General features: G+C 46.8%; 1 protein-coding gene across 7 annotated transcripts in view; it reads left to right on the forward strand.

Moving 5' to 3' along the window:
- LOC106563228 (retinoic acid receptor RXR-alpha-A) overlaps nucleotides 1-25302 on the forward strand; it is a 153855-nt gene that overhangs the window by 69132 nt on the left and 59421 nt on the right. For all 7 annotated transcript variants that reach the window (XM_014128611.2, XM_014128610.2, XM_014128612.2 and 4 more), the window contains one exon: nucleotides 21901-22139. In XM_014128611.2, coding sequence (XP_013984086.1) covers nucleotides 21901-22139 — 239 coding nt within the window. The remainder of the gene's footprint in view (nucleotides 1-21900; nucleotides 22140-25302) is intronic.

Raw genomic sequence — 25302 nt, forward strand, 5'->3', positions numbered from 1 at the left:
TCAGTCTAATTCTAGCCTTAGATAAAGTGTATCTGATGTGGATTTAATGCCGATCAGAGATGAAGTGGCTGATGACAGCTTGACATGGTGACTGTCGGGGACGTGTCTGTCCCTCTCTCGATCACTGGAGTTAGTTTAGACTGCAGCCTGCAGAGGGACTGCTCTGATGTCAACTAAAGAGCTGTGTGAGGAGTTGACCCTGTGACCCCCTCTTGTCCACTAGCCTACTTGTTAAGGCTTGCCTGCCTACCTGGCTCCCCATGGCCCAGGAACGGACCCCTAATCCTGGCCTCCTCCTCTTCTCTCCCAGCTCTATCCCTGAGGTACGGGGAAGTGGGGAGGAGGGAGAAGAGAGAGAAGAGTGGGGGAGGGGGAGCGGAGATATTCTGCAGGGGATTGTGGGAACCCACTGATAAAGGCTTGCATCTTAATCCCTCCTAAGGCCTGTCTCACAGCATACTCTGGGCCTTTACGTGATCATTAAGGCCTAAGGCCTGTCTCACTCTGGGCCTTTACGTGATCATTAAGGCCTAAGGCCTGTCTCACTCTGGGCCTTTACGTGATCATTAAGGCCTAAGGCCTGTCTCACTCTGGGCCTTTACGTGATCATTAAGGCCTAAGGCCTGTCTCACTCTGGGCCTTTACGTGATCATTAAGGCCTAAGGCCTGTCTCACTCTGGGCCTTTACGTGATCATTAAGGCCTAAGGCCTGTCTCACTCTGGGCCTTTACGTGATCATTAAGGCCTAAGGCCTGTCTCACTCTGGGCCTTTACGTGATCATTAAGGGTGTGTGTGCGTTTGTGTTTGTGTGTGTGTTAAATATGCTAATATTCTGACGGGATTGCCGCGGTTCCTTTTCTGCAGTCGACAAGCCACCTATTCTTCAGCTGTATAATATGTGAAGGATACACTTCCCTTCATCTCATTTACAGTAACACAAAATCACATAGCAGAGAGTCTGTATTCTTGGTAAGTATATTAAATACACTAATTAACTAGCTATAATGCTCCCTCTCCCACAGAAAGAGTCTCCCTCCTCCCTGGTTTCCAGTAGGCCTTCAGCCCCTCTGCTCTGAATCCACCACTACATGCTTTACTGGAATTTGGCAGAGGCAAGGCGTTCATCTTGTTTCAGTGTTTTATGAGTCTGATGTGTACGTCTGTAATTGCGGTTATGGGTGATTAAACTCCCAATGCCCCTCAGGATCCTCGGCAGCTATCGCTCAGCGTCAGGCCCACTGCAGGCTCCGGGCTCCGGGCTCCGGGCTGCAGCCTGTAATTGATTCCTCTATGTGCGTCCCTGAAATAAAGCTGATTTAAAGAGCATCGAATCAGCCCGTGAGTTTGTGTGTGTTTTGCTAGCTCAACCTCTGAGATGAGAGGCCCATAGATAAGAGAAAAGAGGACATGTGTAATTTTGGAAGAGCGGTGTAATCTGTAACATGTTGCTGTATGTGTGAGAGATTTCGTGAGTGGAGAGAGGAATGTGTGTACGCATACAGTCTATCATATTTAGGAATTGAATATGTGTGTGTGTGTGTTAATGTGTTTATGCCCATTCAGGCCTGTGTGTGTGTGTATCTTTGTATGCGTACAGTTTGATTCTCGGTGTGTGTATATACAAGGAAAAAGGGAGGCCTTGGGGCTTGCTAGCTTTCTGGCCTAATTGGCATGGTAATCATGTCTCTGTGGGTGGGATAGAGGATATGGGATAATGTGTGTGATGGGAAGGTTCCATGCCTTATCTCTAGAGAGAGTGAGCGACCGCAGCCCCACTGAACTCCTCTGATCTCCAGCTTGGCCTGGCCTGACTCAGCTCCTCTGATGAGGGGAGCCTGTTTTCTCCGGTCCCCCAGTCAGACCACCACACTGTGACCCTAGCCCCTGAGGGAGGGAGCTGGAGGGGAATCCCACATCACATCCCCTCTGCCCAGCGGGGCTGTTTGTGATGGCAGCCCGGGCTGGGCTCATAAAGGAGAATGGATGGGAGAGGGTAGAGAGGATGGAGTGAACAAAAGAGGAGAAGTAATGGAAGGACAGAATAGTTCCTAGAATAGAATGAGGAGAAGATTATTCAGAAAAAGAAGAGAGAATTGGAGAAGAGAGGGCCGCAGTGGAGCGTTGTTGAGCACTGACTGTGGACCTAGGCTGAGGCTCCATTTTGTGTATGAAAGAGTAAAGCGTTTTCCTGTTGTGATCAACGTTGTTGTTTCCTTCTTCTATTTGGTCCACATTAAGGTGGTACACTGAGAACACTGAGTTGATGATGAAGCATTTTACTCTCCAAAACACTGATTTCGCAAGACTTAGTAGTTTCCCTTTTTAAAGTTTGACCGTTCATGTGATTTTCTGGAAAAACCCAAGTTGAAGCTCCTTTTGAAAGAAGTCTGGTTGGACTGTGTGTGTTTGTTGGCCTGCTGCCAGTAACAATGGAAGCATGAGGTAGTCAGCAGCCTCCCTCCATGTCTTCTGTGCAACGTTGTTCAGATTGACTCTGTCAGGCCAGCCTTTGAGGCCCAGGATCCAGGTGGTCTGTACCCTGTGCCCCCAGGCCCTACATGCCCACAAACATGCCAGGCATCAGCAGCTTCCTCCTGGGGTGGCGGTGTCTTCCTGGACAAATCACAACGCTCCAAACTGTGGGCATATCCTTCAGGAGCCAATGAAAAACACCCGTTTCTCTGGAGCAACACCCACTTTACTGGTCTCTGTCGCCTAGCCAATCAAAACACTCGATTCATGGGCATTCGGGGCCTCGGAGGCACACGCAAATAAATATGAATTTGATCTCATGGGAATAAACGTTTCCAGAAAATGTATTTCCCAGTGAGAATATCACATCAAATGCACATCATTGTTCCATAGCGTGGCATTAGAAAAGATACCTTTAGATAGGACTGAGAGACCGTTGTTCTGTGGAGAGCCTTTCAAAGTGGGGTGGCAGGCAACCTAGTGGTTAGAGCGTTGGGCCAGTAACTGAAAAGTTGCTAGATCAAATCCCAGAGCTGACAAGTTAAAATGCTGTCGTTCTGAACAAGGCAGTTAACCCACTGTTCCTAGGCTGTCATTGTAATTAAGAATTTGTTCTTAACTGACTTGCCTGGTTTTTAAAAAAGTATGACTGCCTTATAAGAAGTATTACAGGTTTGGAGTCATTAAAGGCAGGGAGAGGAGTTTGGGAATGGTGTGTGCGTACGTGCGCACATGCGTGTGAGTGAGGAATACAAGCATGTATTATTAAGGATTAGGCTCTTACATATTTGTCCTCTACTAAAATTAAAGCTGTCCAGCTCTGCCAGGAGAAGAGATGAGCTCTTCAAAAGGCAGCTGAGCTCAGACACAATGAAAACCCTCTGGGATGGCTGATCTTACCTGCACACCAGGACTTTCTCATAGGGGCTCAGATAGAAGAAACAGAAGTACAGGATCTCTCCCTCCTCTTGACTGACCTGCGACAAAATACAAAAGGAGGCTGTTGGAATCAAGATGTTAAAAATCTCCTGTCCTCTCTCAGAGGGGCACAGATAGATGACCATCTGCTTCAGACAGGGGCGGCAGGTAGCCTAGTGGTTAGAGGCAGGTAGCCTAGTGGTTAGAGGCAGGTAGCCTAGTGGTTAGAGGCAGGTAGCCTAGTGGTTAGAGGCAGGTAGCCTAGTGGTTAGAGGCAGGTAGCCTAGTGGTTAGAGGCAGGTAGCCTAGTGGTTAGAGGCAGGTAGCCTAGTGGTTAGAGGCAGGTAGCCTAGTGGTTAGAGGCAGGTAGCCTAGTGGTTAGAGGCAGGTAGCCTAGTGGTTAGAGGCAGGTAGCCTAGTGGTTAGAGGCAGGTAGCCTAGTGGTTAGAGGCAGGTAGCCTAGTGGTTAGAGGCAGGTAGCCTAGTGGTTAGAGGCAGGTAGCCTAGTGGTTAGAGGCAGGTAGTCTAGTGGTTAGAGGCAGGTAGCCTAGTGGTTAGAGGCAGGTAGCCTAGTGGTTAGAGGCAGGTAGTCTAGTGGTTAGAGGCAGGTAGCCTAGTGGTTAGAGGCAGGTAGTCTAGTGGTTAGAGGCAGGTAGCCTAGTGGTTAGAGGCAGGTAGTCTAGTGGTAGCCTAGTGGTTAGAGGCAGGTAGTCTAGTGGTTAGAGGCAGGTAGCCTAGTGGTTAGAGGCAGGTAGTCTAGTGGTTAGAGGCAGGTAGCCTAGTGGTTAGAGGCAGGTAGTCTAGTGGTTAGAGGCAGGTAGCCTAGTGGTTAGAGGCAGGTAGCCTAGTGGTTAGAGGCAGGTAGTCTAGTGGTTAGAGGCAGGTAGCCTAGTGGTTAGAGGCAGGTAGCCTAGTGGTTAGAGGCAGGTAGCCTAGTGGTTAGAGGCAGGTAGCCTAGTGGTTAGAGGCAGGTAGCCTAGTGGTTAGAGGCAGGTAGTCTAGTGGTTAGAGGCAGGTAGCCTAGTGGTTAGAGGCAGGTAGCCTAGTGGTTAGAGGCAGGTAGCCTAGTGGTTAGAGGCAGGTAGTCTAGTGGTTAGAGGCAGGTAGCCTAGTGGTTAGAGGCAGGTAGTCTAGTGGTTAGAGGCAGGTAGCCTAGTGGTTAGAGGCAGGTAGCCTAGTGGTTAGAGGCAGGTAGCCTAGTGGTTAGAAACAGATAGTCTAGTGGTTAGAGGCAGGTAGCCTAGTGGTTAGAGGAAGGTAGTCTAGTGGTTAGAGGCAGGTAGTCTAGTGGTAGTCTAGTGGTTAGAGGCAGGTAGTCTAGTGGTTAGAGGCAGGTAGTCTAGTGGTTAGAGGAAGGTAGTCTAGTGGTTAGAGGCAGGTAGTCTAGTGGTTAGAGGCAGGTAGTCTAGTGGTTAGAGGCAGGTAGTCTAGTGGTTAGAGACAGGTAGTCTAGTGGTTAGAGGTAGAGGCAGGTAGTCTAGTGGTTAGAAACAGGTAGCCTAGTGGTTAGAGGCAGATAGTCTAGTGGTTAGAGGCAGGTAGTCTAGTGGTTAGAGGCAGGTAGTCTAGTGGTTAGAGGCAGGTAGTCTAGTGGTAGTCTAGTGGTTAGAGGCAGGTAGTCTAGTGGTTAGAGGCAGGTAGCCTAGTTGTTAGAGGCAGGCAGTCTAGCGGTTAGAGGCAGGTAGCCTAGTGGTTAGAGGCAGGTAGTCTAGTGGTTAGAGGCAGGTAGCCTAGTGGTTAGAGGTAGAGGACAGGTAGTCTAGTGGTAGTCTAGTGGTTAGAGGCAGGTAGTCTAGTGGTTAGAGGCAGGTAGTCTAGTGGTTAGAAACAGGTAGTCTAGTGGTTAGAGGAAGGTAGTCTAGTGGTTAGAGGCAGGTAGCCTAGTGGTTAGAGGCAGGTAGCCTAGTGGTTAGAGGCAGGCAGTCTAGTGGTTAGAAACAGGTAGTCTAGTGGTTAGAGGCAGGTAGCCTAGTGGTTAGAGGCAGGCAGCCTAGTGGTTAGAGACAGGCAGTCTAGCGGTTAGAGGCAGGTAGTCTAGCAGTTAGAGGCAGGTAGCCTAGTGGTTAGAGGCAGGCAGTCTAGCGGTTAGAGGCAGGTAGTCTAGCGGTTAGAGGCAGGTAGCCTAGTGGTTAGAGCGTTGGGCCAGTAACCAAAAGGTTGCTGGATTGAATCCCCGAACTGACAAGGTAAAAATCTGTTGTTCTGCCCCTGAACAAGGCAGTTAACCCACTGTTCCTAGGCTGTCATTGAAAATAAGAATTTCTTCTTAACTGACTTGCCTAGTTAAATTGAAAAATATACATATATAAAAAAACTGAAGGAAGTATCTCTCCCTCCTCATGACTGACTGAGACAATACAGAACGAGGCGGTCAAGATGTCAAAACTCCATCTGCTTATTAATACCTGTCTTGGTCAGGTTTAGTCTCTGAGACCTACTGTGCTCAACAGAAACCTCTCCCTGGAGTAATAAAGTCACTTGGTGGCGGAGAATACTTTCATTTCACTTTCCAACACCTCTGTGTGTGCTCAGTGTTTGTGTTTTTGTTGTCTAAATGCCAGTGGCAGCAGCAGCGAACGCTGGTCACGTCCCCGCCAGCACCCTCCGCCTGCATAATGAAAGAAAAACATTATGAGAGGGTGAAAACGTGAGCAGCAGAGGAACAGAGGGAGACAGAGGGAAAGAGATGGAGAGTAAAGGAGGAAGAGAAGGAGGAGAGGAGACAGGAAGCTGACGCAGGCCTCTGGAGATGAAGGCAGGGATCCGCCAGCACTGAGCACAGGACATGAAAGACAGACTCTCCCAAACCAGGATTATCATCCTCCTCTAGGGACCCCGTCTGATGAACAAATACACAGAGAGAGAGGAGAGAAAGAGAGAGATGGAGAGAGAGAGAGGAGGATGGATGGATGGATGGATGGATGGATAGTGAGAGAGAGAGAGATGGATAGAGAGATAGAGAGAGAGATGGAAATTGAGAGGGATAGAGAGAGAGAGAGAGAGAGAGAGAGAGAGAGAGAAAGAGATGGATAGAGAGAGAGAGAGAGAGAGATGGAAATTGAGAGGGATAGAGAGAGAGAGAGAGAGAGAGAGAGAGAGAAGAGAGAGATGGAGAGAGAGAGATGGAAATAGAGAGGCATAGAGAGAGAGAGGGAGATGGAAATTGAGAGGGATATAGAGAGAGAGTGTGAGGGAGAGAGAGATGGACATTGAGAGGGATATAGAGAGATAGATAGAGAGAGAGATGTAAATAGGGAGAGGGAGATAGAGATGGAAATAGAGAGAGGGAGAGAGAGAGAGAGATATGGAAATAGAGAGAGAGAGATGTAAATAGAGAGTGATGGAAATAGAGAGAGGGAGAGAGAGATGGAAATAGAGAGAGGGAGAGAGAGAGATGGAAATAGAGAGAGAGAGATGGACATTGAGAGGGATATAGAGAGAGAGAGATGGAAATAGAGAGAGGGAGATAGAGATGGAAATAAAGAGAAGTTGAGAGAGAGATGGAAATAGAGTGAGGGAGAGAGAGAGATGGAATAGAGAGTGATGGAAATAGAGAGAAGGAGAGAGAGAGATGGAAATAGAGAGAGGGAGAGAGAGAGAGAGATATGGAAATAGAGAGAGAGAGATCTAAATAGAGAGTGATGGAAATAGAGAGAGGGAGAGAGAGAGATGGAAATAGAGAGAGGGGGAGAGAGAGATAGAAATAGAGAGAGGGAGAGAGAGAGATGGACATTGAGAGGGATATAGAGAGATAGAGAGAGAGAGAGATGGAAATAGAGAGAGGGAGATAGAGATGGAAATAGAGAGAAGTTGAGAGAGAGATGGAAATAGAGTGAGGAAGAGAGAGAGAGAGAGAATGGAATAGAGAGTGATGGAAATAGAGAGAGGGAGAGAGAGAGATGGAAATAGAGAGAGAGAGAGAGAGAGAGAGATGGAAATAGAGAGAGGGAGAGAGAGAAATAGAGAGATAGAGAAGGAAGGAAGAAGGTACTGAGAGAAAGGAACAGAATGTTGGTTTGATCCTCTGCGCTACATGGATGCCATAACCGTTAATGCTTATTAGGATGGTTGACTTGGTCCATGTGTCTTTCTCCCTAAAGGATTACCTGCCTATAATACATCAATGGGATGTGTCCCTGTTTCAACTGGTGCTGTCCTGAAAATCACCTCTCCAGGTACACAATATCAGTGTAATCAGTTATGATGGCCCTCTGTCCTGCTAACTGGCAGAAACAACTGGAATCACTCGCAATAGTGATCCCCATAGTGCAATAAGATACAACTGGCTTACAATGGTGGAGACTGAAGGAAAGATGTTTTAAGAAATATGCATTTGTTTGAGCTAGGATTTTAGCCAGCAGGGTTTTGTTGTCGTCATGACTTCTCTGACAGATGCTTTGTTGGCGCCTGTTTTCTATTGGTTGGATTCTCAACACAAGCCCATAATTGGCTGTGTATCTATTATGTTGTTGGCCGAGGAGGTGTTTGTCTGGTGTGAAGTGGTCATCTGCTGTGATGTCTGGTGAATGCCTGGACGTGGTCCCTTGGTGTGATGTCTGGTGAATGCCTGGACGTGGTTCCTTGGTGTGATGTCTGGTGAATGCCTGGACGTGGTCCCTTGGTGTGATGTCTGGTGAATGCCTGGACGTGGTTCCTTGGTGTGATGTCTGGTGAATGCCTGGACGTGGTTCCTTGGTGTGATGTCTGGTGAATGCCTGGACGTGGTCCCTTGGTGTGATGTCTGGTGAATGCCTGGACGTGGTTCCTTGGTGTGATGTCTGGTGAATGCCTGGACGTGGTTCCTTGGTGTGATGTCTGGTGAATGCCTGGACGTGGTTCCTTGGTGTGATGTCTGGTGAATGCCTGGACGTGGTTCCTTGGTGTGATGTCTGGTGAATGCCTGGACGTGGTTCCTTGGTGTGATGTCTGGTGAATGCCTGGACGTGGTCCCTTGGTGTGATGTCTGGTGAATGCCTGGACGTGGTTCCTTGGTGTGATGTCTGGTGAATGCCTGGACGTGGTTCCTTGGTGTGATGTCTGGTGAATGCCTGGACGTGGTTCCTTGGTGTGATGTCTGGTGAATGCCTGGACGTGGTTCCTTGGTGTGATGTCTGGTGAATGCCTGGACGTGGTCCCTTGGTGTGATGTCTGGTGAATGCCTGGACGTGGTCCCTTGGTTTGTGTGGCCTTACGCCTCGTCCCCTGACTTAGTATGTGTACGCTGAAACCTCAATACGCTTCTGCTAGCCAAACATTCATATCCATGGTGTTCTATATTGCGTGAGAGATAGACAGGGGATCATCCTTCAATAGGAACCCTCACTATATTTGATGATTCTGTTTGTCTTGGAATCACAACTACCCCCTCCACAGTTCGCGGTTCCTTTACCGACCCCCTCCTGGGTTTTATGTTGTTATTTGTTTGCTGAGAGTTGACGGAAATGTGAAAAGCACACATTCGATATGACACACACACAGGCACCCTGCCCCCCCCCCCCCACCCCCCAGTGAGGCGCGTGTGTTCCCCCTGACTCGCGAGGCCTCTTCCTGCAGCACGTAGACACATAGTTTCCCAGAGCAGCCCCCCCCCCCTCCTCTTCAACTCCCCCTCAGTCTCACCCTTGGGGCCTGGACTGGAGGACTGCCGTCTCTATGTTTCTGGGGAAGGCTGGGGCTGGCAAACCCACCCTGCGGCCCCCTTGCTGCTCTGTTCCAGCACAGAACAGGGCCAAGAGCCAGATCATTCTCCATTTGGGTTTCATTACGCAGAGTCCCAGCACTGCACAGCCCAGAAGAAAATAATAATATTCAGAAAAAAACTGAGGGAGAAAAAAAATATTTCAAAGGCTTGTTATATGGTCAATAAATTCAGGCTTCCCACTAAAACAGATCCTATTCTTTTTTGTTTTTCCAAAATGAAATGAGAACCAGGTTCTTTTGTCTTTCTGACGCAAATTGAAAAGGATCTGTTATCCTAAATGACATGTAAACCCAGCTTTGTGTAAGAGAGAAATTATAGTTTTTATGAAGCATTATAATATCTCTCTCAAACCTACAAGGGTATATGTGGAGTGATGTGTAGAAACATCTGCTTCGGACAAAGGCCAAGGACAAATCCTACACACACACACACACACGATCAAATCCACACGTACACACACGCCGATACACATTTTCGAAGTTTCCCCCATGTGATCTATTAACACAGACACTGAGGCCAAGGCTCTTGCTATCGTTAGCATGTATTACCATCATCAGATGTATTCACAACCCCACTCTGAGTACTTATACGGTGCATTCGGAAAGTGTTCAGACCCCTTGACTTTCTCCACATTTTGTTACGTTATAGCCCATAAAATACCCCATAATGACAAAGCAAAAACAGATTTTTAGAAATGTTTACAAATGTATTACAAATAAAAAACATAAGACCCTTTACTCAGTACTTTGTTGAAGCACCCGTGGCAGCGATTACAGCCTCAAGTCTTCTTGGGTATGATGCTACAAGCTTGGCACACCTGTATTTGGGGAGTTTCTCCCATTTTTCTCTGCAGATCTTCTCAAGCTCTGTCAGGTTGCATGGGGAGCATCGCTGCACGGCTATGTTCAGGTCTCTCCAGAGATGTTCGATAGGGTTCAAGTCCGGACTCTGGCCGGGCCACTCAAGGACACTCTGGAGCAGGTTTTCATCAAGGATCTCTCTGTTCTGTGCTCCGTTCATCTTTCCCTCGATCCTTACTAGTCTTTTAGTCCCTTCCGCTGGAAATCACCCCCACCACATAGTGCTGCCACCACCATGCTTCACCGTAGGGATGGTGCCAGGTTTCCTCCAGACGTGACACTTGGCGTTCAGGCTAAAGAGTTTAATCTTGGTTTCATCAGACCAGAGAATCTTGTTTCTCATGGACTGAGAGTCTGTCATGTGCCTTTTACTGAGGAGTGGCTTCTGTCTGGCCACTCTACCATAAAGACCTGATTGGTGGAGTGCTGCAGAGATGGTTGTCCTTCAGGAAGGTTCTTCCATCTCCACAGAGGAACTTTGGATCTCTGCCAGAGTGACCATCGGGTTCTTGGTCACCTCCCTGACCAAGGCCCTTCTCCCCCGATTACTCAGTTTGCCCTGGTGACCAGCTCTAGGAAGAGTCTTGGTGGTTCCACACTTTTTCCATTTAACAATGATGGAGGCCTCTGTGTTCTTGGGGACCTTTAATACTGCAGAAATGTTTTTGTACCCTTCCCCAGATCTGTGCCTCGACACAATCCTGTCCCAGAGCTCTACGGACAATTCCTTCGACCTCATGGGTTGGTTTTTGCTCTGACATGTACTGTCAAATGTGAGACCTTATATAAACAGGTGTGTGCCTTTCCAATTCATGCCCAATCAATTGAATTTCCCACAGGTGGATTCCAATCAAGTTGTAGAAACATCTCAAGGATGATCAATGGAAATAGGATGCAGTTGAGCTCAATTTCGAGTCTCATAGAAAATGGTCTGAATACTTATGTAAAAATTTATAAAAACCTGTTTTCACTTTGTCATTATGGGGTATTGTGTGTAGGTTGATGAGGAATATATTATTTAATAACAATTTTCAAATAAGGCTGTAACATCACAAAATGTGGAAGGGGGGTCTGAATTATTTGCGAATGCACAGTAGTAGAATAGTGGAAAAGGCTCGCTACAGAAAGAGCCAGTCGTCTGTTAGACTGTTAGATTCCTCAGTGTGGTTTGACCAGTAGAACGAACTGCCATTCTGTTTTTATTCCTTAATAATTGTCATAATTCATAACTGTGGTTGGATGGTTTTATTAGACCTCAGTCCTACTCAGACATGGTTTCAGGCCCCATAGCCTACTGTATCCTCCTCCTCCCTCTTAAGGTTTCCTGTTCCCTCTCTCTGTCTAATTGCCTAGACTTGAGTGGCGAATAAATGGACCCTGTGGTTTTCCACTGAAGAGTTCTTCAGGCCTGGGGAAGGCACAGGTCCTGGCCACCAGACTCCCCTCACGCCTCATAAAAGCAGAGGCTGCAGGGCCCCAGCTACCCTGCAGGGTGATGCATGGGAAACACAACTCAGAGCTCCTCAGGCCCAGACTGCTGCAGCTCACCCTTCTGGGGCCTCAGTTTAGATAGCGATCTTCTCATACGGAATCATTTCTTATGATGACCATTGGAAGTGAGAATGAATGTGACAGCTGTTCTAAACCAGTTGTACATTTTAGTTATAATCTAGCCTGTTTCTTTTTGATATCAAACTTTGTCCGAGTGTGTGTGTGTGTGTGTGTGTGTGTGTGTGTGTGTGTGTGTGTGTGTGTGTGTGTGTGTGTGTGTGTGTGTGTGTGTGTGTGTGTGTTTGGCAACAAGGCGGGTAGATAAGGCTCTCAGCTGTGATTTGATCTCTAGTGCTTGCGTACAATTTCAGATAGCCAACAAAAGAGGAAGCTCAACATTAAATCATAGCTTCCTGGCTGCCCCGAATCACGGTGTTTACTGCAAAGCATATTACAGAGAACACACAAATAGTCCCTGCAATGAGCAGCTCTTGCAGCCATGTGACCATGTTGAGAGCCCTACAGTACTGTAATCAGAGCTGTGTCGTGTCCACTCGGTTAAAGGAAACCTGTAAAACAGTAAGCTAGCCTATCTTCCTAATAATAGTAGGTGATCCACAGAGGAGCCGAGAGCAGGCTCTTACAGCTCTCACGTAATCATCCATCTATGGAGTCAAACACCTTTTCTCTCGAAGAGCTTGAGCTCCATCCGGAGCCGTTCTGTTCTGTGTAAAAGCAGGGCTGCCTACCTAGCGCTAGCTGTTAGCGGCGTATTTACGTAGCGCTGCCCTGCCTCTGACAAGGTAATGAGTCTTCAGAGAGCCCAGGGGAGGCCGGGCTGACCCGGCAGCAGCAGATGTAATCATCTTCTCCGGGGAGGACTCCACAGGTTGTCCTGCTTCAGTAATTACCTTTACATGTAATGTCTCGCTCCCGCTCTAATCAACTCAACCATTGTCAGGCAGATACAGTTCTGGAGGAGAGGAGAGCGGTAGGGCTTGGGGACGCTGCAGCCTGCCTATCTCTGATGTAGAAATAAACATCCCACTGGGCACAGACGTCAGTTCAACGTGTATTTTTGATTTACATTTGGTTGAGTTGACAACTAATGCAAATTCAACGTGAAATCCCAAAAAGTAAATCACAATGTCATTGGATTTAGGTTGAACGTTGGGTGAAAAAAATACCAAATTCCCTTAAGTTGATGACTTTTTGCAAATCCAATCAGTTTTCCATGTTGATTTAACGTCATCACATAGATTTTTGTTGTTGAAATGAAATGGAAACAACTTTGATTCAAGCAGTTTTTTCCCGGAGGAATGTGCCTCCCCGGCTTGATGAGTGTGATTCCCAGGCTGTCACACAAGGGAATGGCATGTCATAGCTTCAGCTGAAGGGCTCAAAGGGACATGGCGAGATATGAGGGGAGGATGTAAAGTCGTTTTCAGGTAAATGCGGAGATGGATTTGGACTGAAAGGAAATAGTGGGTGTGTGTGTTTGTGTGTGATCCGACCTGTCAGGATGTGAACTTCTGGCCATGTATTGGTGTGGCCATGAAGATGACGGAGTGTGTGACTACAGTAAGACAGATCCCATGGACTCACTGATGGAGACAGGAACAATGATATGATAGAGATCCCTGTCATGCTACATGAAACTGAACATTTGCATTGACCCGAATCCCTTACAAATACATGCTCCTTTTATCAATACTGTTTCGAGTTCATTCAGAGAATCGCTCTATCAGACGTCCCTGCATTTGGCCGCTCTCCAAACTCCTAAATCAATTTCACTGAGTAGGAAGCTCTCCAGAACAGATCAACCTCTGTGGCAGCCAGGCACTCTGGATGGAGAGTGTAGTGTAGTGCTGCCTGGCCTGGCCCAGCTATATCTGCTCTGAGCAGCATCTGCTCTTTTGTTCCCCAGCTAGCGCTGCTGCTGGTGGGGCTGACTGGCTGTCTGGCTCACAGAGAGATGCCGTATCACCTCGGAGCGAAAGAGAACAATTAGGCCATATCAGCAGATCACAGTGTTGGCAGCAAGGCCACAGTTGGTGATAGCGCTGGTAATCTGCAGCTTATCTGGCACTTAGACGTGGCCAACCGCGTCTCTGTCGCCTCTCCAGCCACCTCAGTCAGCCAGGCCGCTCCGCTCATTCTCTCATAGCCAGAGAAAAACGCTCTTTCTTCCGACTGATGGCACAGCCATGGGGAGAGGAGTGAGAGGGACAGAGAGAGTTAAATCCTTAAGGAAGCCAGTTGTGTCAACAGATAAAAGAAGAGAATGAGGTTATATCAACGTTCCGTATCAAATGATGGTCGTTAGCGGCCCACCTACTGAGATGGTATGGGTGGCCTATTTGGGTTCCTTCCAGCCACTTTTCCAGCATTGACGTTTTTCCCCCGTTTTTTGTTTCTTTCACTGTACATGTGGTTTGCAGACGGGATAGGGGCCTTTTCAGAAAGAGAAAGCGGGTTGAGGAGAGGGGAGAGGAGAATAATACCTTTATTTAGGCTTCCCAGAGTCTCCCGTGACAGTTGCGGTTCTGCTGTCGGCTCACATCTCCTCTCGTCATGACTGCCGGAGAAAGCAATAGCCGTCACCCTGAGCCCCCACCTACCTCACACCCTGTCCTTTCTTGCCAGCTCCCCCTTGCCACAGAGTAAACACATCAGGCTGGAATATTTACTCTGACTGCTTAAACTGTGTGGACCAGATTAGCCTGTTTATACAAACCCAGAGAGAGAGTCTCCCTGATTAATGAGCACACACTCACACACCAACAACTAAAAATTGTCCTGCATTGAGAAAGTCATCATAATAAACAGCGCATCAGTTAAATTATTGATAGCGAGTGTGAGGAGTATCATAATAAATGTCTCATAAATATTGTTAACACGTACACAGAAGTCACTTTTCTCGTCAAGCATCCTGGATAAAGTGCCAAGGTAGTTACTTGTCATTTCTCGGCGGATTCAGACATCGTAGTTAAAGCACTCCAAATGAGCATGCAAATTTCTTCATTCCCTTTCATTTTAGTTTTTGGGCCCTGGGATTATGCAACAGCGGCGTGGGCCTCTTTGGATTGGGTTCTGTTTTCTCTCCCTCATATCTGTGAATACACCAGAACCTCCCTGAGAAATGCTAATGACGGCTGTTTCATCCTCACTGCTGCGGCTGCCCTGCGCGGTGCTCACTCTGGGGGCTTCAAACCGCCATTCCTCCTACCTCCAAACATCTTTGTGAGTAATAGATTTTGCGCGGAGCCTCAAAAGAGGGAAGTGGCTGCACAAGGCTGCATCGATAAGAAAGCCCAAACTCAAGTGCTGGTTTATTAGCCTAGCCGCTGTAATGAGACGATTAACGTGTGAATGATTCACCAAGAGGATGGAGGCTCCCGTTGGTCTTGGTGCTGAGTACAAGGCTGTGAAAATCTGTGAAATTATCAATTTTTTCCTGGACTGTTTATCAGCAATGGCATCATTTCTGGAGTGTACCGCTGCCATAAGAGCAGCATGGAAAACCTATTGTGCATAGGGTCTGAGCCAGGACCCTGCCAAGGTGGCATACGGCTCTGAGGCTCCTCTCGTCAGTTTTATGCCTCCTGGAAATCTATGTCTTTATGACATTGTTAAGGATCTGAAGAGGCCTATGGAGGGTTGTGGGTATATAGGGGTTGGGAAGTTAACCATTTGCATTTGCTGTGTGTATCCCAATGTTAAAGTGAAGGGACTGGAGAGAGTGGGGTGTGGTGGGCATTGACGTTGAGTCGTCCTGACTCTGCAGGAAGGATGAGTGCATCATGGAAACTGGACGTCGGTGATTTCCGTGGATTTCGAAGAGTCTCTGTTCTGTTGTCACTTTATCCCCCTCCCTCCCCCACATCCTCCAACCAAATCTCCCCGGTGGCGTTGGGTAGTTGAATTATGGAGGATGGCAGTTGGAGAGGGAGATGAGAGAAGCGCTAGGAACAGACTCTGTGTTCCTGAGGTTTTAGGTCCTCTCCGTTTGGGTCCGGTTACGGGGTGTTCTTATTCATAATGCAGGACCCCGTGGTGGTGGCAGAAGCACTTTAACACAGAGCTGATGGGCTGGTGGTGCTTTAGGAATCCATCAGAAATCCCACCACTGCCACTAACACGCCTCTGAAAGCACATGGCCTAGAGAGTTATGACTCATGAGTCACTGACTCACTGGTTCTATGTGTTGAAACAAATAATCCCTCTTCTTTCAGAACTGAACTAGACCCTTATATGTCTGAACAGAAGTACAGACTAACAGGATCCAACCAATTGACTGTCTCTTCACAGAACTCTCAGAGCACAGACCAGGCTTTGTAAGAATGGGCTTGGTTTTATTATGCTCTCTGCCTCAGAGGAATGCAAAGTGGCTTTGTTCTCCGTGCATGATGATACTGTAACTGTTCCAGAGAGATAAACTAAATGTGAACCTTCTGTGGCTCAGTTATACACTATCAACCCCCAGAACAGAGGTGAAGGCAGAGAGAGAGAGAGAAAAGCGAGGAAGAAAGACAGAAACAGGGAAAGAAGGAATTGGTTTGTAGCTCAGGTAGTAGAGCATGGTGCTTGCAATGCCAGGATAGTGGGTTTGATTCCAGGTCCACCCATACTTAAAATGTATGCATACATGACTGTAAGTAATTTGGATAAAAGGAGGGAGAGAGAGAAGCAGGACAATTAATAAATGAACCCAATTTATTTTCAAGTGCAGACATTAGTCATGCAGTCAGGTCTCTGGCAGGGTCCCACTGCTGTGTGAGGTCCAGGACCTGGGCTCCTCCCCTCCCTCCTTTCACATCTCTGGGGGTGTGCTCCCCTGACCCTCCCACCCACTCCCATTTATCTCTGGGACACCCTTCACCTAACTCCCCTCCCCAGCCTCCTCCCAGTCCGACTCCTGTGTACAGCAGTCAGGCCTCATGTCACAGAGTAGAATACTGAATGCCCCAAACACCTCCCCTCTCATCTCAGCTCTTATCACATCCTATAAACAACATAACACAGCTCAGCTGAATGAGAGGACCTGGCTGGTTTCCACAAAGAAAGCACACTGAGGGAGGGAGGGAGGGAGGGAGGGAGGGAGGGAGGGAGGGAGGGAGGGAGGGAGGGAGGGAGGGAGAAAAAGCACAAGGGAGAGTCCTGCCCGTGTGGAGTGTTTAGTGTTGCACTCTGCCGCCTCCTGCCTTTGAGATGGGCCCTAATTTCCTCATTTGTATCTGTCAGTTGTGCTTCTGTGTACCCGGCAGCGCGACCCAATCGACAGCCTGGAACAGGCAGGCAGGCAGTGCTGGAAGCCATTCAGAACGACAAAGCTCAGAAACACTTTCATTCCCCATCAAAACATGTGTCAACCTTTTGTGTTGGCACAGAGGGGACCTGGACGCCTGCCACAGTTTTTTGGATGCTGCCACCATTTCCCCCCCTCTACTCCCTCCCTCCTCCCCCCTCCTCCAGCTCTCTTTTAAACACTCTTATCTAATCTTGTGAGCATATTTGTTTTATGTGCGGTGCAGGTAGTACAAACGGTCGCTGGAACTTGCCTTGTTTCTTCAGACAACTTGTAAAACATGTTTCGCTTTCCAGCCCAACAGGTCGGGACAAAAATGAGTGTGTGAAAGACAAAACGAGTTGGAGTGAAAACATAGTGAGCTGCTAGTAGAGGGCTAGTAGAGCTGGGAGGAGCCCAGGCAGCTATAGCGGATACGGTAATAAGAGACCCAGTAGAGGCAGGATAGAAGCACCAAGGTATATATTGATTGGATTTTCCCTGCTGCCTTTGAAGAGAATTTAGAAAATGGTTAGCTCCGCAGTGTCACTCTGTGACCTTGGTGACAGAGACTGCAGTGGTGACAGAGACTGCAGTGGTGGCAGTACTGTCCCACCACCCCCACCCTGTCTGTCCCCTCTTCTAACAGCTGTGCCCCTCTCTGGGGGGGATTAGAGCCAGAGTCCTTTTCATCCATCTGTAATCCTGCTCTGGCATCCCCACCCACTCACTCACTCGCACAAGAACACACAAGCAAGCGCTACTTAGGCTTGGTGGGCAAACACACACACACAAGCACACACATGGGAGCACACACACACATACAGTACACTGTACCCATTTATGATAAATTAGGTTAACTTAACTAAATGGAGTCATACACTTATGACTAAACACAGAATCAGCCTCAGGCAAGGCAAGGTCAGCACTCAGCAGACATACATACAGTCATGTTCTTATGTCTTCCTGCTCTGGTCTCTTCACTGAGCCCTGGTCCCCTGCTAACAGCCAGAGAGAGAGAGGCTTGAGTTGCCCCACATCCTGGCTCTCACTCATCCCCTGAGAGTTAGGGCCTGCCTGCCTCAGCCTGGGCCTCCTCTCCTCTCCTCTCTCTCTGTCAGCTAACCTGCACCCCCCACTGAGGCCCCACTTTGACAGATTGGCAGCTCTAATAGCACAGCCTGCTTTTTCACCCTGAATTAAAACCCAATTGGAGGATGGATTTGAGGAATTGCTGGCTCAGGTAGAGCTTTTTTAGCAATGGGCGGATATTATCTGAAGAAAAAAATGTCGTCATGAGAATGGAAGCACTTGAATATCATCAGTCCGAGGATTAATTATAGAACTGATATAGAGTTGGCCATTTATTGAAGAGTGTTTTTTGGGAGTGGATAGGGCTGCCCCTCCCTCCCGTCCTGTGTATGTGACTGTGAGGTAGTGGCGTGTTTGCAGGAAGTGCTCGTGAAGAGAGCAGGATGCAGGGGAAGTGTTTGGCTGAGCTGTGCTGGCAACCTGGCTGCTGTTAGGAAGCCTGCTGACCAGGAGAGACTGAGGGGTGTAAAGCCCCATGTCCCCCTCTCACTGAGGAAATACCTCCAACACACACACACACACACACACATGATGTCAGCGAGACAGAGACAAAGCGTTGCTGGAGAACGCTCCGAACTGGACTTGTTATTCTCAACTGTCACCTAATTGAGAAATCCATCAGTTTTATTTTGTTGTGCAGAAAAAGAGGAATTCAGCCCCCTATGAAACATAGCGGGATGGATGAGGCCTGCTCTACATTTGCTTCTCCATATCTGAGGACACATTCTTAGCGAAGGTGCACTGAAAGCCAGCTTATGTTGTTAGCAACCTTGACAAAGTGGGTAGTGGACAGAGGCATAAAGGAGGAAGTGAAATAATGAGATTTGAGAGAGGGAGGGAGAGATATAGCCATAGTCATCATGTATAGCCCTGTCACCAAGCACAGAGTGATCTGCCTAATCTGTACATCCCACCTCCCCTCTCTTTCATATCCTCTGTGATGACAGCTGGTAGCATAACGGACTGCCCGCACTGGCATAACACATTTTCTCTTGACCCCCCCACAAGGTCAGAGTTCGCCCCTGTGGTGCCAGGGCATGTATAGCTTTGCTTTAGCTAATGAATAAATGTTTATTTGTAGGCCTATTTGGTCATGATTTTCTCATGTTAAGCCTAACTAACGTTTCACAAAGCTATACACAGTGTCACAATGCTGCCATCTTTAGACTGCTGGCTGGTGGCAATAATGTCATTATTTGTTCAGTGATTAATGTTGGAAATTCAAACATTGCAGATTGCAAAATGTATTTTCGATGCAACAGCATACTAATCAGCTACCAATAGAATTTGTTGAATATACAACTGTCCTGTATAGGCTACCTGAACCTGCATGGCATGAGCTGTTTTCTAAACTAAAACTCATAAAGAACTACCTAAGAATCATTAGGCTCCCGGTCTGGTATGTGCTTTTGAACACCTGAGTAAGCGCCAGTCATTGCACTGGCACCATCGTAGCCTTGAACACAGCATTTGTTCACTGATATCCCCTTATACTTTCAATCAGTTTCATTTTTAAAGGCCCAAGTCACTTTTTCAGTCACATTGCTGAAGCCCAAGAAACAAACACTTAGCTTCCTAGTACATATAGGCATTGAAAAGGTTTCTGAATTACTTTTTGGAAGGTTACTGTCAAAATGATTTATTAAATGTTTAAAAAAAATTGATTTGGATGACATGTGCATGGGCCCCCAGAGCTCGTGGGCCCCACTGCCTTGTGGGGGCTTTGGGGGTGTCCGGTATGCCAGTGACTGCCCGTTCAAGGCAATGAGTCAACAACAACAAAAAATATACTGTATATATTTGTCTCATGTGCCGAATACAACAGGTGTAGACCTTACCGTGAAATGCTTATGTATGACCCCTTAACCATCCATGCAGAGTTCTAAAAAAGTAAGTAAGAAAAATTGCTAAATAAACTAAAGGAAATATAGTAACACAATAAAATAACAATAAATACAATGGGTACCGGTACTGAGTCAATGTGCAGGGGAACGGGTTAGTTGAGGTACAGTAATTTAGGTAGTATGCACATATACAGTACCAATCAAAAGTGTTAAACAAATGAAAATATATGTTATATTTGAGATTCTTCAAAGTAGCCACCCTTTGCCTTGATGACAGATAGAGAGAGAGACAGGGAGAAGGAGAGGTTTCAGAGCTTAATAGACACTGAGAGCAGAGGAAGGCTGTCCCAAGTGCAGCACCACTGTCTCTCTCTCGTCCTCCAGCCCTGCAGAGCAGAGCTCAAGCTCAGCTGTCATGTTAAAAGGTCAGGATCAGGGTCGTGGCTAGGGCTATTATGACTCGTGACCGCCACACCGGCAGTCACGAGTCATGCCAGCAGTCAAATTCTACATGACCGTTTAGTCACGGAAATTAGGCTTCTTCAAGCTCTGATGCTGCTGATGGTCATTAGTAGCCTACCAAACTTGCTAACTGCCTGGTACTCAGCACTCTATTGTCCCTATAATCACTCTGACATCAATGTAAATGTCATCTAAAATCTAATCAAACACTTCATGAGAGCCCATGAGCTCATGTTGAGCAACATTTTTATAGGCTATGCAATTTCGTGAGAAAACAAGAGTGATGGCCTCTATTAAAAAGAGGAGGATCCCATCAGCTTTCTATAGGCTAGGCCTACTATATTTATTGATCAACTTTCCTAATATTAAGCACATTGCTTCACTTTACAACAGGAGTATAGCCTACCTGGTTGGCATGAAAATGAACCACAGGAGAAACGTCCTCCATTTGCTATTTAAGTGCATAGATGACATGTATTTCTTTTCCCCTGCCCATGTTTCAAGAAATGTGCATGATAATGGCCCATTCTAAATCAAAGCCTTTTCACACATATATTATTTAGTATACGTAAACACAAGAATAGTGTGATGGGTGACAATATTAGCCTATCACTTGTGAATTATATATTATCTCTTGTGAATGATGCCCAGCTTAAGGTAAGAAGCAGCGCATGCTTTTCTTAGCGACTTTTCAAATCATATTCGCACATCTCATGTAGCCTAGACCATAGGCCTATACAGTGCCTTCGTAAAGTATTCAGACCCCTTGACTTTTTTCCACATTTTGTTAAATACAGCCTTATTCTAAAATGGATTAAATAAAACAAGTTCCTCAGCAATCTACACACAATACCCCATAATGACAAAGCAGAAACGGTTTATTTCTTTATTTTTGCACATTTATTAAAAACATAATACAGAAATAGCTTATTAACAGAAGTATTCAGACCCTTTGATATGAGACTCGAAATTGAGCTCAGGTACATCCTGTTTCCATTGATCATCCATGAGATGTTTCTACAACTTGATTGGAGTCCACCTGTGGTAAATTCAGTTGATTGGACATGATTTGGAAAGGCACACACTTGTCTATATAAGGTCCCAAAAACCAAGCCATGAGGTCAATAGAATTGTCCGTAGAGCTCAGAGACAGGATTGTGACGAACCACAAATCTGGGGAAGGGTATCAAAACATTTCTGCAGCATTTAAGGTCCCCAAGAACACAGTGGCCTCCATCATTCTAAAATGGAAGAAGTTTGGAACCAGCAAGACTCTTCCTAGAGCTGGCTGCCCAGCCAAACAGCAATCGGGGGAGAAGGGCCTTGGTCAGGGAGGTGATCAAGAACACGATGGTCACTCTGACAGAGCTCTAGAGTTCCTTTGGGGAGATGGGAGAACCTTCCAGAAGGATAACCATCTCTGCAGCACTCCACCAATCAGGCCTTTATGGTAGATGACAGCCCACATGGAGTTTGCCAAAAGGCACCTAAAGACTCAGACCATGAGAAACAAGACCCTCCAGTTTTTTTGCAGTCCACAATGTTTATCTTTCATCACATATGAATAGATCATAAAGTAATGGCTTTTGCGGCAAGTTAATACCGCTAGACAATTCTGGTAATGATTCAAATAACAGCTCTCTTTGAGAGTACGTTGGAGATGTTGATGCTGCTGATGACGATCATGATTATCATATTATCAGTGATAACGACAATAGTGCTGCTAACGACGCTGCCAATTCTGACATATTTTCTTCTCCTTTCGTGTGTAGATTCATCAGGTCAGGTGACCTCATCTCCACTGAGCTCTCCCACGTCCCACCGGGGCATGCACCCATCCCTGCTCAACCCGTCCTCCATGGGGCCCTCAGGCTCCTTGCACTCTCCCATCAGCACCCTGAGTTCTCCGATGAACGGCCTGGGCTCTCCCTTTTCTGTCATCAACTCCCCCATGGGCCCACACTCCATGTCCTCGCCCGGCATGGGCTACGGCCCCAGTGTCAGCCCCCAGGTAAGGCCTGTCACAGATTCACACACACACTGATACCTGTATATCTCACACACACACACACACACACACACACACACACACACACACACACACACACACACACACACACACACACACACACACACACACACACACACACACACACACACACACACCTGCCCAAGACACAGACAACCGTCATAGGCATTCAACTGTCCCTAGTACTGGACCCTGTGATAACATGGTAGGCCCTTCCATGACCCTCTATTTTTCAAAGTTTGATACTTAAGCTATGTCTTTCACTCTCTTTCCCCCTCAGACCTAATCTTTCCACTCTCTCTCAACCCATTCTGTTCTCTTCCCCTTTTTCTCAACATACTTCTTTCTCTCCCTTGCTATCTGGCTTCTTCCCCTATTTCTCGCTCTCATTTGTACTTTCATTCTCTCTCTCTCTCTCTCTCTCTCTCTCTCTCTCTCTCTCTCTCTCTCTCTCTCTCTCTCTCTCTCTCTCTCTCTCAATTCAATTCTATTCACTTCAAAGGGCTTTATTGGCATTGGAAACATACACTACCATTCAAAAGTTTGTGGTCACTTAGAAATATCCTTGTTCTTTAAATAAAAGCACATTTCTTGTCCATTAAAATAACATCAAATTGGTCAGAAATACAGTTTAGAGATTTTTAATGTTGTAAATGACTATTGTAGCTGGGAATGGCAGATTTTTAATGGAGTATCTACATAGGCGTACAGAGGCCCATTGTCAGCAACCATCACTCCTGTGTTCCAAAGGCACGTTGTGTTAGCAAATCCAAGTTTATCATTTTAAAGGTCTAATTGATCATTAGAAAACCCTTTTGCAATTATGTTAGCACAGCTGCAAACTGTTGTACTGATTAAAGAAGCAATAAAACTGTCATTCTTTAGACTAGTTGAGTATACCGCTGGAAACTCGTCAGTTTATTCTGGCAGCTTCATTAAATAGTACCCGCAAAACACCAGTCTCAATGTCAATAGTGAAGAGGCGACTCCGGGATGCTGGCCTTCTAGGCAGAGTTGCAAAGAAAAAGCCTAATCTCAGAGGAACTCTGTCCAGTGTTTTAATTATTTAACCTTTATTTAACTAGGCAAGTCAGTTAAGAACAAATTCTTATTTACAATGACGGCCTACCAAAAGGAAAAAGCCCTCCTGCGGGGACGGGGGCTGGAATAAAAAAAAAAAGTTAAACAAAATGTAAATATAGGACAAAACACACATCACGACAAGAGAGACAACACAATGCTACGTCACGAGAGACCTAAGACAACAACATAGCAAGGGAGCAACACGTGACAACACAGCATGGTAGCAACACACCATGACAACAGCATGGTAGCAACACAACATGGCAGCAGCACAACATGGTAGCAGCACAAAACACGGTACAAACATTATTGGGCACAGACAACAGCACAAAGGGCAAGAAGGTAGAGACAATAATACATCACGCAAAGCAGCCACAACTGTCAGTAAGAGTGTCCATGATTGAGTCTTTGAATGAAGAGATTGAGATAAACCTGTCCAGTTTGAGTGTTTGTTGCAGCTCGTTCCAGTCGCTAGCTGCAGCGAACTGAAAAGACGAGCGTCCCAGGGATGTGTGATCTTTGGGAACCTTTAACACAATGTAACTGGCAGAACGGGTGTTGGATGTGGGGGAAAATGGAACAGACAATAAACAAAAGGGAAATGAACAAGGGAAACATTAGTAAACATTACACTCACAAAAGTTTTAAAAGAATATAGACATTTCAAATGTTATATTATTGGCTATGTACAGTCTTTCTTTCTTTCGTTCCTTCTCTCTCTCGCTCTCTCTCGCTTTCTCCCTCTTCCTCACTCTCTCCCCCTCTCCAACCTTCTCTCTCCCCCTCTGTCTCTCTCTCTCTCTTTCTCTCCCCCTCTCTCTCTCTCTCTCTCTCTCTCTCTCTCTCTCTCTCTCTCTCTCTCTCTCTCTCGTTCCATCAATAAACACCCCAGTTTCTTTGGTGGTGAAAAATACAATTAAGGCATCAATGCTTTCCGTGGCCCAGTTTCCTTTCAAAGCCATATAAAAAAATTAAAACGTTTGCCTAAGATGCACTAACAGCCTTTTTGTATTTGCTACAAATCGTGTTAAATAGGGAGTCAGCAATGTGCTGTTATTGGGGATGGTGTTCCCTGGTTTTGTGGGGCTTTTCACTGTGTTCCTAACCAAAGCGCCCCATATGTAATGGATTTAAGTGTGGATTAAGGGCACTTTCTGAGAGAGGGCCCGATTCTGGATACTTCTTCCGTTGCTAGAAAGAAATCCTCACTCCCCCAGCCCCCTTCCTCTCCTCCACTTTTCAATTCCTGTGCTTTCATCTGCACTGTGGACTCGATCCTAGTGTGGCCTGTTCAATATGCATGGTGAATATAATGTTTGGTAGCAACGGTTTCTGTTGATTTTGCTCAGATATGTGTCAATTTTAAGGAATGTATGAGAGAAGGTTTGAGTGATATTTTCTTTGATAGGATTGAGCTTCAACATGCACTCACCTCCTCCTTCACTCAGAGATGAACCAGAGATGAACTCAATGAAACTCATAACTGGAAGGTCCTGGGTAGCTGGTGAGGGTGGAGCGTGGTATCTGACTGGTAAGGATGGTGACAGCAGTTTGTTGGTGAGGGTTCGTCATGTTGAAGGTTGGTTCTGACTGGTGAGGGTGGTAGCTGGCTGACGAGGGTGGTGGCTACAGTTGGTGAGAGAGGGTGGTGGCTGGTGGGTGGTGGGTGGTGGCTACAGGTGTTGAGAGAGGGTGGTGGGTGGTGGCTACAGGTGGTGAGAGGGTGGTTGGAGGGTTAAAGATGGTGGTATGGCCCTGCGGTCACGAGGCACGGCTTTTCTGAAGGAAGGTGATTTGAGTCAGACGGCAGATGCCACTTAGTCTCAACACTCGGCTGACTGGTTGTTTTCAGGAGCAGTCAGGCGGAACGAGGTCACCACTCTCTGGGCCCTCTGAATTTAACCTCCCAGGATCTGGAACAAGCCCCCCCACCTGCTACCTCCCACACATACAGTACACTGGACAGACACATATATTCATACAGTACACTGGACAGACACACATATTCATACAGTACATACATTACACTGGACAGACACACATATTCATACATTACACTGGA

This window comes from Salmo salar, chromosome ssa11 (genome assembly GCF_905237065.1).
Source record: "Salmo salar chromosome ssa11, Ssal_v3.1, whole genome shotgun sequence".
In the NCBI taxonomy this organism is placed as follows: Eukaryota; Metazoa; Chordata; class Actinopteri; order Salmoniformes; family Salmonidae; genus Salmo; species Salmo salar.